We start from the raw sequence: 15,858 nt of genomic DNA, 5'->3' as shown, positions 1-15,858 counted from the left end.
TTTTTTATGGCAATTCAAATAGAATTGAATAGAAAAACAACATTGATGAGCAGTAGTAAATATGAAAGACCACATTAAGTAAAAATACACTTTAAGGGGTAGAGATCTTCTGTCCTCAATTTCCCATGTCCCTCCTTGTCCCCTTTCTTAATTTTTTTGAAAATAAAGAAAGGGCCCACAAAAGCTGAGAGAGGGGACATGGAGGGACATGATGATTGGAGACATGAGATCTCAACCCTACTTCAAGGACCAAATTGATATTTTTGTTAAAATTGAGAGACCATTTGTGATAAAAAGTCAATAAATAAATATAACAAATAAGTGTATATACTCGTTGGTGTGTTTGGATGAAAAAAAAAAAAAAAAAAACTTAAAATTTAAACAAAATTGATCATTTAAGAAATTACATGTTCTAATTTCTTTGTTCAAGTCCATAAATACAAAATTTTGTAAATTCTATATGGAAAACTTGAGATTTGAGGGCTCTAAATTCCAACTTTAAATTCCACCCAAATTGATGTCATTTTCAAAATTTCAATTTTTACAAAAAAATAATAAGTCGTGTCCACCCATTACTTTTACAATTAATCACAATACCACAACTACTATCATCATGCCGTCGCTACCATCACCACTGCCACCGTCACCACCACTAACATCACCCCGCTGCTACTACCACCACCAACACCGCCACCACCACTATCGCCGCACGCCACCATCACCATCAACATTGCCGCTGCCACCACCATCACCCTCATCGTCGTCACTGCCACTGCCACTGCCAACACCCCAATTTTCGCCATCACCATTTCTCCCACCGCCCATGGATCATCACTCCTACCACTATCATCAACTCACCACAAACATCATTTTTATTGTTGTCACCATCACCATCACTCTTTTCTAATTGATACATCAAAAAATAAAACTACTATTAATTCCGTATTTAAATTCGATTATGTTTACATATTATCCAAACAAGAAAATTTACATATTATAGAATTTTAAATTACATCGTTTTAAATTCCGTCATTTGTAAATTCCTTAGTAGTTTCAAACTATTTCATCTAAATGCACAGTAAAAGTTTACTCCCATTATTGGTGATTTTAAAAGGCTGAACTAATCCATATTAACCATAATAATGGACAAAAATGATAAAAAAGTTCGTCCACAAAAATTTCATTGGCAAAATAGTTCCAAGTGTTTAAATTCTTACCTTTCAATCCAACTTTGGGCTCATGTAAATGTTAATTAGTACTATGCTATTAATAAGATTCTCTTGCTTATAAGAGAATTTTTTTAGCAGTAATATCATATTTTTAGAGTTTAAGATTGTTTTTTCTTAAAATTTGTGTATGAATTTATTATATTAGCGTATTAAAATTTTACAAGTAAAATATAACAAATGCCGTATATATAAGTATATAACTATAATTTTAACATAATGAATTGTCAGTAACTATAGGGTGATGGGTGTTCAAAGTTCAAACACTAGCTGTTATATCCAAGTTAGCCTTGACCTATTATCCGCGCAGTTGCCTCAGCATATAAGAAAATACTGTTCACAGGTAAAAAAATCCAAACTGTACCTTGTCAAAAGCTGCTGAAAATAGAAGGGCAAGCGAGATGCTACTTGTTAGCCTTGTAATTTTTCTGGTATATTTTACGAAACTGAAGAAACAAAAATCTCAACTCTGGCTGCAGGAGGAGCCCCTTCTTGCCATCCAATCCTGTGTAGGACTCAGTTCTGTTAAACACCATGCAAATGCATCTACTGGTTGGTTTTACTACCAATACCGGACAAGAAATCCAAAATTTTAAGAGCTTTTGCAGTGTCATTCTGCAAACCTTCACTCATACTGCTATTCTTAGTGTCCCTATCAACCTGAGTACTTGTAGAACCAATTGACTGACTCATCCTTTTGGTTTCATACTTTGCTGCAAATGCAAGTGTCGAAAAGAATGCCCTCTGAGATGATTTGTCTGTGCCTTTATGAAACCTGGATGCTATGTGATCTGAAGATTGATCCGAAGTAAGTGGAGAATGTGGCAGCTTCAGTGAGATTGCACTTGAGTTTTGAGGGTTATCAACTCTATTTTGATTCTCATGAAAACCCCCATTGTTACCACAACCGGCAGCAAAGCTAACAGGTTTTTAATTGCTAGAGTTAGCTACGGAAGATTTCCCCAAAGAAAAAAAGTTTAGTCCCTGTGGCGCTGCTGCAGGCTGATTAACTTTAAGCACCCCAATAGAGTTTTGAACAGTCCTGGACACACTTGGGCTTGTAAGATCCCCATTGTTACCACAACCAGAAGCCAAGCTAACTGGTTTTTCACTACTAGAGTTAGCTATGGAAGCTTTCCCAAATGAAGGACAGTTTAGTTCCTGTGGTGCTGCTGCAGGTTGATTAACTTTTAGCATCCCATTCGAGTTTTGAACAGTCCCGGACACACTTTGGCTTGTCTGGTTCCCATTATTACCACAACCGGAAGCCAAGCTGACCGGTTTTCCACTACTAGAGTTGGCTACAGATGTTTCCCCAAAAGAAAAAAAGTTTAGTCCCTGTGGTGCTGCTGCAGGTTGATTAACTTGTAGCATCCCATTCGAGTTTTGAACAGTCTCTGGCACACTTGGGCTTGTCTTATGACAGACTTGGTTTGTACCACTGGCATCATCTGGTGAAGCTTTTCCAATTGATAAGAAATTTATTCCTTTAGGAGTGACTACTGGTGGAGTTCTCATCAAAATGTCATTTGAATTTTGAAAGGAACTTGATGGACTTTGGTCTATCAGGTTCCCAGCTTTGGTACCAGTATTCCTATCCAGGGTCAAGGCTCCTTGTTTATACATACTAGACTGAACCAATGATGGTTTCCCAGTAGAGAAGAAGCAAATTCCTTTGGTAGCCAGAACAGGTTGTTTCAACAGAGCCCTTGCCGCATTCAGTTCAGTATTACTGAGAGTATGGGCATTCTTGTGGGAGGCAGAGCCGATTTTTACTTGTGCAGATCCAGATTTACCTTGCACCGAGGAAGGCGTCGATTCAGGTTTGCAAGCAGCAGTTGCACTGTCTTCCTTGGATGTCATCTTAGAAAAATTGTAAATTTGATCAGCAAAATATAACTTATTTTAGTAGTAACTGAATTAGGTAAGAGCTAATGGTAACTCAGGGCAGATATAGTCAGTTAATTTACACATGCAAAATATTGTGATAGAACTCGCCAAGCAGGCATTACATTATAAGTGGCTCAAAGTAGCATCCTATACAGGCAAGAATGTACCTTGTGCGAATACAAACAATGATCACCTCTGCTGCAGAAACCATTGGCAATAAATTTGTCACAGGGATACTTGATAAGCTGATGATCATATGGGCAGTCATCCCCTTTCATGCATAACCCACGTGCAAAAAAACTGCAGGGCTGCAACACCAGAATACAAGACAAGGAAAGTGCATTATATCCTTCATAGAGTTTAGGTACCATTTATAGAGTACTTCTATTACCACCCCCCACTCTGCTCATCCCACCTATCTGTTTTGCTAACCCTCCTATTAAAATTTTAAAAATCATATTGCTTAACACACCCACCAATATTTGCAAAATACCCAGCCTACCCTTTTTTTTTTAATGTTTTATAGTTAGTTATGGATGATGGCGGGCATGCCAGCCTCCAGTTCCATTTTTCATTTTTGTTTAATGTTTGTCATTTTAGGCAATTCATAGAAGGATAAAAGTGTAATTGAAAATTTTACAAAGAGGTGGGATGAAAAATTTGGGGGTGGTAAAAGAAGCGATCTTAAAAAAAAATCCTTCAATTAAAGCAACTAGCACCACGAGAAAGCATTAAGAATCCAGTCAATTGACATACCTTGGATTTTGTTAGAGGCACCATATCATGTGAAAATTTGCATTTTGCACCCTGAGAAACAAAAACAAAACATAATAAATGAGGAGAGAGCTAAGGGAAGGAAATCAAATGATGATAGATCATTGACACCCCAAAATTGTTTTAAAAAGAAGTAAAAGAAAAGACATTGCTTTGGCAACTCTACAAAGAAATAATTATGAAGAAAAAAGTTCTGAGTATGGTCAAAAATCAAGTACTTTTGCAATAAGCAATATCAAGGCACGCTGCTTTAGGACAAATATAAAGTAAAGTTAAAACATCAATATAGATCAACAAGATTGATAGAATTGAAAGCCCAACCTCGTAGCACCTTCCCTTTAGATAATGGCGGCAATAATTTACAGTTTTTGGTTTCTGTATTGGAAGCAGCTTCAGCCTTTTAACACCAAGTTTCCTGTTCTTTTCTGCTCGTTTCTTTCGGTCTTTGGCCTGCAAGGTGCATTGTTCATGAAAAATAAATGTCAATGTACATTTACAAGCAGCTACAATATGTTGGCCTTAAGCACTGAACATATTGAGAAACTTTTCAATTACTTTTCCAAATGGGAGTTCCAAAGAGATTTGCAATAAGATCTCTTTGCAATGTAAGTAATAACTAATATGTAATACCTTTTTCCTTTCTTTTGATTCCTTTGAAGGAAGACCACGCTTTTTCTTATTACAGGCAACGGCATCCCACTGCACATGATCACCAATAAACCATAGTGGTTACATATGGACCAAAAGAGCAATGTGTCAAACTAAAAATTAACTCAAACTCAAGACTCTCTGGCAAAAGAGCAATGTGTATGTATGTGGTAGAGTTTCTGCTCAATGAATTGAGCAGCAACTCTAAAGAATGAACGTGGCATATTTATACATCACAAAATGTACCATGCCAACAGCTACATTGGTACGAGTATACAGAATTTACGAAAAGAAAACAGAATATATGGACATGCATCTAAGGAAAAGAAAATACACAAGTGAAAAAAATACCTTTTCTTCAGATGCAATTCCATGGGTTCCAGCTGTATTTTTCTCTGAGATTTGTTCATGCAATGGTAGATTATTAGTACAAAACGCTGGACAGCCAATAACCTCCCTAATTCGGCTATTTTTCTTTTCAATTCTTCCACTCTCTACCAAAGGATCAAAGTCATCTGCCTTTATAGCTTTCATATACTTACCCCTAACAACTCCTGGTCTACAAATGTTTTCAGTTCTTTTACTTTCTCTGAGTTCCACTCCTCCACCATTTTTTACATTGTCAGCAGTATCAACCAGAAAGGAATCATAGTCAAAATATATTCCATTTGCTTCCTTACAAGGGTGCTCTTTTCTACCAATTACATCTTTACATATTTGCACCTCATTGACCTTCTTTTCCTCAAACATTACTGTATCATGCAAAATCATATCTATTGATTGGTCATCTGTACCGTCATCACCAGAAATTTCTCCCTCTTCAATATCTCTATCATTCATATGGTTGGGAGAAGTCATCCCATTTCTGGTGCAAGCTATTTTCTCCAGTTCCTTATCCTTCGGCTGTATTTCATGCTCTACTTCCAAATAATTAGTTTTCTGTGTCGAACTTTTGTCTTTTTTACACTCACTAGGCTTTGAAGCTTCAACAACCATGTCTTTGTTTAAAGAGAAATCAAAGGCTTCCGTATCACCCCAAGCAGATACAGAAGTCTCCATTCCTTTATGTTGCATTATAGGCTCTACAACCAAAGTGTTAGTCCTCAAGGAATCGTTGTGTTCATTAGACTCCTTTTGATTTGAGGTTTCAAAAACCTCAGCATTATTTAAAGATGAATCAAAGGCGTCACAAACCTTTTGATCCACATTGTCAGATCTCACTGCAACACCGCGTTGAAAGTCATCACGTTCTTGGTTATTCAACAATTCAACTTTATCGTTCCCACTCGGGTTCTGATCCAATGATGTGGTTGAGGGTTTAGGAGTGCTGTCTTCATTTCCGTTCACAATCTGCTCAAGCTCATCCATCAGCATTTGTTCAGGACCAAACCCCAAATCTTGAAAACCAATTCCAAAGATATTTTCAATGTCCATCGTGTCCTTTTGCTTCGACAGATACTCATTCTCTTCCGATATCATTAAATCTTCTATCTGCTCTATTGTTTCTCGGAAAACATTAGGATCACAACTCTCATCAACCGTCGTGACTTGTTGAGCTGCTGAATTATCAGGCTTCACACTCTCAGGAGCAACCAATTCAACATTCTCATACACTTCTTTTTCAGTTGCTTGCCCTGACTCATTGCTGCCATTATCTTAATACAAAATAAAGAATATAAAAATCAGTAAAACAACACAATTAAACCTCAAATTAGCTATAAAAATATAAAAACCAAAATTCTAATCTAAAACTTTAAACTAAACATTCCAAATCACTAAGCTACTGAAGTAATAAAGAAATCAGTTTCACTAAGTGAAATTCGATTTCTCAATAACCAAACAGTATAAAAAATAAAAAACTGAGATATGCAAATTCGACTACCTTGATTAAGCTCCTAAGGTACATATTGAGATGGAATTGAATGTTGCGACTTGTTGTAGCAGTGAGATAGTATGCGAACCAAGGTACGGTAAGTTTCGCTCCTGAGGTGTCTTCGACGGTGAGGAGGGAAGGAGATTAAAGTTTGGGACGGTTTGGCGGTTTCAATTTGGTTTTCCTCCATTGTTGCAAGTGGTTCCTTCTCTTCAGAAACTGTTTGGGCTTAAATTTGTTACCAACCGGAGTAATTTTTTGTGTTAAAGTGTATTGGGTGGCATTTGAGACAATTCACTTGGTTGGAGCAATTCGTCAAACACGTGTAGTGCCTGCTGCTTGGGTGGAGATGGCTGGGTGCTAATTGATCAAACACATCCCAAAATGATCAATCCAAGCTGTGTATACAGAGGCCATGCTGATTGGTTTGGAGAGAATGATTGGGAGATGTGGGTATGCTAGAAAAGATTGGGAGATATGTTTGGAAATGGTTTTTGGAAATGGTTTTGCACGGGGTATAAGCCAAGTCAATTGGTTTGCCATCAAGGACAGATCCAGGATCTGAAAGTGGGGTGGGCTAAAAACACCCTTGACAGTACGAGGAAATTTCATTAATAAACAGAAAATATACACCTAGCAACCTTACTTCTAGCAATATGCAACTAAGAATTTAAGATTGAAATTTGAAGCTTACCAAACCAGCAATAATGAAATATACAACTTGGTTTCCAAACTTCCACTTCCAACACTTAAGATTGAGCTTACAAAGCTTGGCACCTGAAATTTACAAGCAATGCCACATCAATCAAGTTGATCACATTTGCATTTATTAATGAAATATGTGTCCATATGCTTGGACATCATATACTCTCTCACACTCTACGGGACCAAACTTCGTCTTCTTTTTACTAGAATTCTATGATTGCTTTTATGGCCATTGGCCCATGGCTTGTGCTATTCAGCAACTGGAGACTATACAGATACAAGTTATACTTTACTAAGTAACAAGAAGGCATATAAATATACAATACAAGTCAACTGGACTAATGGACTTGCTCTTTCTTCCTGCTCGTCACCAGTCAGTCAGCTCCCCCAACCCATACACATATACAACGCAAGTATAGAAGCTGATCGTTGGCAATGGAGAACCAAAACCTATATGTTTTTTTTTTTTTTAAATGTGATTTGTTAAGAATTCGGGTGATATTGAAATGGGTATGGGTCTGGTCATTGGGGCATAAAATCCAACAAAATAAAAAATTCCTAAATTTAATCCCTAAATTCAAATGGGGTTCTCAGTTCTCACATTTAAACCTAACCTTAATACTCAAATATAAACCCTAAATAGCTAAATTCACACACAATTAGAATCCCTAAATTCAGCCTCAAACATTTAAACCTAAATTAAATTAGAAACAAAAAAGAAGAGAAGAGATTCAAGAGAAATACCTGCCCATGCTGAAAATAAAGATTGAAGGCGATGATTTAGATGTCTGGTGAGTGGTAAGAGAGAGTGAGAGCTGAGACTGAGAGTTAAGACAGAACGAGAGACCAGAGAGAGAACGAAGGGTGGTGTCGTTTTGTTTTTCAAGGTGGGCTGGGCTTAGTTTTGTTTAAAAGTGGTTTATAACACACACACGCTCTCTCTCATGTCCTAATCATTTTTTCTTCATGCAGGGTCCTCTTCAAGCTTATAATGGACTCTCTCTCTCTCTCTCTCTCTCAACTTTTTTCTTCATGCCAGGGCCCTCTTCATGCTTCTCTGCAAGAGGATATTTTTCACGGGACCTCCTGAAGAAATGATGTGTGTTTTAGCCTATATATACAGAGAAGTGTTGTTGTTCTCTAACAAAAGAGAATAAACCCCTACTCTTAACAACTTCAAGTTTACTGAAGGCAACTATTTATTTCATAATATAAAATACTTCTCAGGGCGAATCAAGCACTTCATTGTGGCCCTTAGTATTGCAAGGTACTCATCCTTGGGGTCAGCTTTCAAGTCTTGTACACAGAAACATTCATCAAATCCAAACCTCTTCAAATATAAGAAATTAGAGTTAGCCTTTTAGAGTTAGTCTAAACAAATGGTTGCTAAACCAATCAGAGAATAAATGTCATACATCCTTCTTGGACTGATAAAAGAATGCATTAAATTGTAAAAGTACATTGTTTTTTTTTTTCTTTTTCAAAACAATAGAAAAGGAACTTCATATCCAGTTAATACCTAGATATCTCAAGTGGAAAAGTCTTCTATTAGAAGATAATCTATATTCCTTTTAGACTGAAAGAGCTATACTCAAAAAGTTGTACCTTGCAGATGTCCCCAGTTGTGTGATGTGCAACATCCTCTTCAAGGAACCTCTTATAGTGAGAATGATAAGCTTGCCTTGCCAAAAGTAGATCATGCGAAGACCTAGAGCAGGCTATTTCTGCAAGAACCTTGACTGTTTTTAGTCCTCTTCTTCGTAGCTTCATTGGCCAAAAGTGCATCGCGTTCAGCAGGATCAAGTGTCCAAAGCAGTACCCCCTCTGATTTAGAGAAATTCAGAAAACCAAATATATATGTTAGCACTATCAACAGATGTGTTTACTTCCTCCCATAAGTTAATTAGCCCAAAGATTAAGCTTGTGAAAACTAGTATCATGGATTCGTATCCAATTAAGAAAAAAGAAAGCTGCAAATATTGATAGCATATGCCCAAAAGTCTTGGAAGAATCATGGTATCAGTCTATGTAAAACATATGCAGTTAAATGAACACAACTAATGTACAACAAAGTACCTTCCAAAAGTCGCCTCAAAGTCACTTGAAAGTTATTGTTCAGTTCCTTAGGATATGAACCATAAGCTTCAGCATACGTTTTTTGAATAACCTTTCTTTGAGCAGCATTTCTATCCCCAAAATGGATATGATCAACCTCATTGGTCCCCCTTCCTGCAATCATATTGATAAAAAATTTATGATTACATAAATCCAAACAACCTGAACATGAAAGTGATTGATAACAACTCTGGTCTAAACTATTAGCGGCAAAATAATTATAATCATGCTGGGAAAATTTATCAAATCAAAGGAAAATTTATGTTGTTAAAAGTGACTATAAATTGCACATCAGACAATGATTGAAATGTATTTCAAATGGTTTCCAAAGCCAGGTGTAATATTTAGAAAATTAATACTACATTTTCAAGAATAAACCAGATCTAATAATTAGCTTCACTATATTGCTTCTGCTATCAAAGGACACGCTTTCTAACGGTAAGAACTGAATAGCCTTTTCTTTCTCTAAGGATTTTCATCATTAACAAATACACATCCATCCCAAATATTTTCATCATTAAACAGTCCATGTCAAAACCATTTTCATGTCAAATCAGATTATTTACAAACCTGTTATATATCTATATATAGCAAGCTTTTTTTTTTTTTTGTTTCAGATGAATTATCCCAAATACATTATCGATCTTCCTCTGATAAAAAAAAAAAGCTTTGGTGAAGAGTGAAGTGATCAACATGTAAAACAAGCTTAACAGATCATCGTTTACATTCACATGGACCATTCACCAACCCAGAAGACCCCACATACAAGCTTAACAACAGAGTCATATAGAATTAGAAGAATAAAAATGAATAACAAGGCGGCTCGGTTTCCATTATCAGATCATTAACGTCATATTTAACGTTAACAATCGGACCAGTGAAATAGGGTTGGTCAACTTGGTCGAGAATCAATCTTGAAGGCAATTAAAAATGGGGTGGTGGATTATGATCGGAAAAAGAAATAATGGTGCGAAGGAGAAAATGATCAGAAAGATAAAGGAACTTGAGTTGCTCACAGTCTCCGGAAGTCCGGATGCAGAAGGATCAAGTTCCTTCTACATCCAATGAATGTGAGCAACTCAAGACTAACTGATTAGGGACTTGAAGGGTCGACATTGTCACTTTTGCTTTCTGATTCTCTCTCTGTATAAGAAAATTGAAAACGAGAATGGCTCTGTTTGTATATGAGTCTGTACGTGGCCCTTTTTTTCTTTGTAGCTCTCCATATTCCATATATAGTAATGCCACTGTAATTACTGCCACGTTTCAACGTACCTGGTAGTCTTTGTAGCTATGTATTGGTCCTGTTTATATTTATTGTATTGTAGCTAGCCATTTTGCATATAAAGCATAGGCATATAAGAAGCCATTGGTTTATTCTCTATAATTTCTCACAAGGAAAAGCCACACTTTTAACATTGAGGCATCCTACATGCATTATACAAGAAGCATAGCACACAAGTACAAGAAATAGATTACAATAAGAAAACATCTGGGAAGAACCTTTCTTCTACGAAGAAGACTCACACAAAGTAAAATATGTATAGGAAAGAAGCAAATTCCTCAGGAAGTCAAACCATGGAGTGCCAGCAATTCACCAAAGGTTATCATACGCAATGGCTTTGACAAATGCAGCCTTTGAGCTGAGAAGTGTTGAGAAACTTGTTTCATTGTTGGACGAGATTGCGGACTAGCATTCAAGCAGGCAAACGCTGTCTTCATAAGAGTGAGCACTTCCCCTGCTTCTTGATGTGTAGGAGGGGAAATGCGTTGGTCCAAAAACTCTAGAATAGGGATTTGATTGGCTGTTAATGCAGATGAAGACGAGGAGGATGATGATGACGATGACCCTGATGCTACAGATGAGAGAAGATCTCCCGGATGCCTTCCCAAAATTATTTCCAGTGTTACTATTCCGAAGCTATACACGTCACATTTCTCATTCACTTCCATTGTATAAGCAAGCTCTGCTTAAAGAAAAAGCTCATATAACAATGGCATTGTTAGTATGTAGGAATAACTATTCAATGAAAGTTTTAAAAAATTAATCATATCTTGCATAAATTGTATCATGCTATCACGGATTAATTAGAAGTGTAACATGTTTATCCTTAATTAACCACATCCTAACCATGAAACCGAATGATTGATCTAAAAATAAAACCATAAAATATGTTAAATATACAATAATATAAAAGACATAAAACTACAATATTACCTGGTGCCACATATCCGTATGTGCCCGCAAGGGCAGTCCAATTAGTTGAGTCTGGGTTTAAGAACTTAGCAGTGCCGAAGTCTGAAACACAACCCTCATATTCAGAATCCACCAAAATGTTCTTGGTTGATATGTCTCGATGCACAATTGGTGGCAAGCAATCGTGGTGCATGTAGCACAAGGCATGAGCTACACCTTTAACAATATTCACTCTTTTTCTCCACCCCAATTCTTTAGCTTCATCATCCTTGCTCAAAATTGTGGCCAAGCTACCCCTTTCTAGATACTCATACACCAAAAATGAGTGCCGTTTATGGGAACAAAAACCATAAAGCTTCACAATATTTCGGTGTCGTATCTCTGTTAGTGCCCTTATTTCATTCAAGAACTCCTTTTGAAAATTCTTCTCACCATTGCATAGAAGGTGGAGTTTCTTTACGGCAACTATGTTGGCAGATCGCAAATTTGCTCTGAAGACACTTCCATGTCCTCCTTTCCCAATGCAATATTTAGAATCAAAATCCTCGGTTGCCCTTACGATTTCCTCATACATGGTTTTTCCATCAAAGTTTAAAACTGAAAAAGAAACCTCTTCATGCGCAATGGTTTCTTCTAGATGCTGATGCTTCTTTTTCCTTTCTACTACAAAGACAATTGTAAATATAGAAGAAAGAAGGAAAAGTGCTGCCACAAGAGAAAATGTGATTACAAATATGAGTTTGTGGTCCTTTTCCTTTTTTGAGCCATGTTTGCAGGGTTGCAAAGCTCCAACGTTGCCACACAATCCTTTGTTGCCTTGTAACGCTTCTGGGGAAGCATTTTGAAATGCGCTGATGTTGGGAAGGGGACCTTCCAAGTCATTGTAGGATATGTCAATATTCAACATGCCGTGCATACCTCCAAAACTTGTTGGAATGAAACCAGAAAGATTATTGTGGGAAAGATTCAGCATCACCAAACTCTCCAAATTTCCCATTGCTGATGGTATCTTACCTCCAAGCGAGTTACCACTTAAATCAAGTTGGGTCAAGTGAACAAATTCCCCCAACTGAACTGGAATTCCTTGATTAAACTGGTTGTTGCTCAAATTTAAATAGAATAATTTGACCAAGTCACCCAAAAGGCTAGGAATTGAATCATTGAATTTGTTTGTGGACAAGTCGAGATACTCAAGATTAGTCAGTGATCCAAATTCTGAGGGTACACGACCGGACAATTGATTTCTATCCAACATCAGCCTCTGCAAAGAAGTCAACCTCCCAAACTCCTTTGGGATAATTCCAACTAAACGATTTGAAGAAAGATTGAGTTCTTGAAGTTGGATTGCGTTGCCAATTTCAGGTGATATACTACCAGTAAGGTTGTTTCCCCCTATTCGTAAGGCTGTTAACTGTGGGCATTGCCCCCAATTGTGTGAGATTTCACCATAAAATTTATTTTCACTTATATCTATAAAATGAAGATTTGGATAGAAACCAAAATCTTCAGATATATTGCCTATCAATTGGTTCCCATCAAGCCGCAATCTAAATAAGCTCATGCAAGTTTTCATGTTTTTGGGGATTGGACCAGTCAAATGGTTGTTGTTTACTGATAAGTTTGCGAGTGATCCACCTTGGCAAAGGTTTTGGGGCAAATAACCAACCAATTGATTATCATCCAACTGCAATTCTACCAACCTCGTGAGATTTCCTATTTCTGGTGGGATAGTTCCAGAAAGCTTATTTATATTGAGATAGAGATGGGTAAGATTTCTCAAATCATCTAAAGAAGTAGGAATTGAACCAGTGAATTGGTTCTCGCTCAAACCTAGCTGCTCCAGAGACTTCAAGTTCCCTATCTCTTTAGGAATAGTTCCAGAAAACTTATTTCCCCAAAGATAGAGAATGATAAGATTTCTCAAATCACCTAATGAAGTAGGAATTGAACCAAAAAGCTTATTTGTATCGAGATCGAGATGGGTAAGATTTCTCAAATCACCTAATGAAGTAGGAATTGAACCAGTGAATTGGTTCCTGTACAGCTCTAGCTCCACCAGAGACTTCAAGTTCCCTATCTCTTTAGGAATAGTGCCAGAAAGTTGATTGTTTCCCAAGTATAACACGGTTAGCTTTTCCAAGTTTCCAAAATTTGGAGGGATAGGCCCTGTTAAATTGTTGTAGCTCAACTCTAGATCCACCATAGACTTCAAGTTCCCTATCTCTTTAGGAATTGTATCAGAAAGTTGATTTTTGCCCAAGTATAAGAGGGTTAGCTTTTTCAAGTTTCCAAAATTTGGAGGAATAGGCCCTGTTAAATAGTTGTAGCTCAACCTTAGCTGCACCAAAGACTTCAAGTTCCCTATCTCTTTAGGAATAGTTCCAGAAAACTTATTTGAAAAGAGATAGAGATCGGTAAGATTTCTCAAATTACCTAATGAAGTCGGAATTGAACCAGTGAATTGGTTCTCGCTCAAGTCTAGCTGCACCAGAGACTTCAATTTCCCTATCTCTTTAGGAATAGTTCCAGAAAACTTATTTCTCCAAAGATAGAGATCGGTAAGATTTCTCAAATCACCTAATGAAGTAGGAATTGAACCAGTGAATTGGTTCTCGCTCAAGTCTAGCTGCACCAGAGACTTCAAGTTCCCTATCTCTTTAGGAATTGTTCCAGAAAACTTATTTCCCCAAAGATAGAGAATGGTAAGATTTCTCAAATCACCTAAAAAAGTAGGAATTGAACCAGTGAATTGGTTCAAGCCCAAACTTAGCTCCACCAGAGACTTCAAGTTCCCTATCTCTTTAGGAATTGTTCCAGAAAACTTATTTGAAAAGAGATAGAGAATGGTAAGATTTCTCAAATCACCTAAAGAAGTAGGAATTGAACCAGTGAATTGGTTCCCGCTCAGCTGTAGCTGCAGCAGAGACTTCAAGTTCCCTATCTCTTTAGGAATTGTATCAGAAAGTTGATTTTTGCCCAAGTATAACAGGGTTAGCTTTTTCAAGTTTCCAAAATTTGGAGGAATAGGCCCTGTTAAATTGTTGTAGCTCAACTTTAGCTGCACCAGAGACTTCAAGTTCCCCATCTGTTTGGGAATAGTGCCAGAAAACTTATTTCCCCAAAGATGGAGAAGGGTAAGATTTGTTAGTAGACCGATTTCTGATGGGATTCTCCCAGACAACTGATTGTCAGAGAGATCAAGATGAATGAGTTTTGAGAGGGAACTGATCTGAGGTGGGAAGGGATCAAAGAGTTGATTGATGCTGAGGTCAAGATATTCAAGATTAGGGAAGGACAAGAAAGAAAATTCATGTAGCGTACCTTGTAAACCAGAGTTGGTAAGGTTTATCCCGGTGACACTTCCAGCAGCGTCGCATGAAATCCCAGCCCAAATGCATGGGCTTGTATTTGGTTTATGATTGGTGGAAGAATTGGTGGCATTGTTACTGGGAAGATAAGTCCATGCGGTGAGATTATTGAACTGGGTTTGATTATGAAAGCTGGCTTTCCATTTGAGAAGAGCCTCTGCTTCAGTAGGAGCAGCAGAAGCAAAAGCAAAGTTTGATGATGAAATCAGCTGAACACACAAGATAATAAGGCAAAAAGCAACAGAGCAAGGTACTTTTGAAGATGTCATGGTTTTGCTTTTTGGTGTATATAATGTTTATTCTACTTCGGGGACTTATTTATAGTGCCAACTGCCCTGCATTAGCTATAATTATTCTAAGGGCCCTGTTCTCTCTTCTGTAATAAGTTGGTAAGTCTTCCAATATTTCTTTCACCTTTATTTCTTTTCTTTAGAAAGACTTGGGTTTTTCATACGCTTGAGTCAAAGTCTTTGTCTGTCATGTTTAAAGACTAATTAAGAACAGCTCATCCATATGAGTAGAAAAAGACTAAGAACAGGAGAAGAGTGACAGCATGGCAAGCATGTATATATATCAACAGGTGAATTGCAAAGAGTGAGAATTCATGCAATATAAGAAAATAAGCCAGAGAGCATGTTTTATCAGATGGAATTAACAATAAAAAAGTAAAATATATCTTCTCCCATACTGATTACATATTGGGTATCTCCTATATATAGGAAAGGGAAATTAGTAAATAAGCATGTAATAGGAAACATAGCAATCAACCAATTCATTCCAGCCCATAATAGGAAATATAGTAAATTCACTTATGTTCCTCAATAAACCTTAGAGTAGGTTAGAGATATATTTTGCTTCTTCATTTTTCATGATAGTTGAGTATATATATGTTGATTTTCATAATTTTTTGAATTTGATACTGGTGTCATAATTAAAATTTTCGGAGAGAAAAAATTCAAAATTCAATATTACGAATAATAAATGCCTCAAATTATTAATAGTGGGTAATTTTAAACCCCCTAACCAACCTAAAAATTTTCCTAAACCCCCACCCATCTAAAA

At 37.0% G+C, this 15,858-nt stretch overlaps 1 protein-coding gene and 1 pseudogene across 2 annotated transcripts; both read right to left on the bottom strand.

Annotated features, from left to right (window-relative positions):
- Window positions 1-1,183: 1,183 nt before the first annotated feature.
- On the bottom strand, window positions 1,184-8,005 carry LOC147280015 (uncharacterized; annotated as a pseudogene). Its single transcript, XR_015123596.1, has 9 exons — window positions 7,861-8,005; window positions 7,106-7,188; window positions 6,421-6,999; window positions 4,890-6,193; window positions 4,521-4,589; window positions 4,212-4,340; window positions 3,873-3,923; window positions 3,284-3,424; window positions 1,184-3,089 (listed from the first exon to the last, which is right to left on the bottom strand). The product of XR_015123596.1 is annotated as an uncharacterized LOC147280015 (transcript).
- Window positions 8,006-10,667: 2,662 nt separating this feature from the next.
- LOC147280014 (uncharacterized) lies at window positions 10,668-15,083 on the bottom strand. Its single transcript, XM_086250630.1, has 2 exons — window positions 11,450-15,083; window positions 10,668-11,198 (listed from the first exon to the last, which is right to left on the bottom strand). Exons 1-2 carry the CDS (start codon window positions 15,063-15,065, stop codon window positions 10,795-10,797), a joined length of 4,020 nt encoding a protein of 1,339 aa, XP_086106756.1. The 5' UTR covers window positions 15,066-15,083; the 3' UTR covers window positions 10,668-10,794.
- Between the last annotated feature and the right edge of the window lie 775 nt (window positions 15,084-15,858).

The sequence above is a fragment of the Dryas octopetala genome, chromosome 7, assembly GCF_963921425.1.
Source record: "Dryas octopetala chromosome 7, drDryOcto1.1, whole genome shotgun sequence".
Classification (NCBI taxonomy): Eukaryota; Viridiplantae; Streptophyta; class Magnoliopsida; order Rosales; family Rosaceae; genus Dryas; species Dryas octopetala.
Note: the sequence above shows the minus strand (reverse complement) of the source record. Positions and strands in the feature narration are given on the sequence as shown.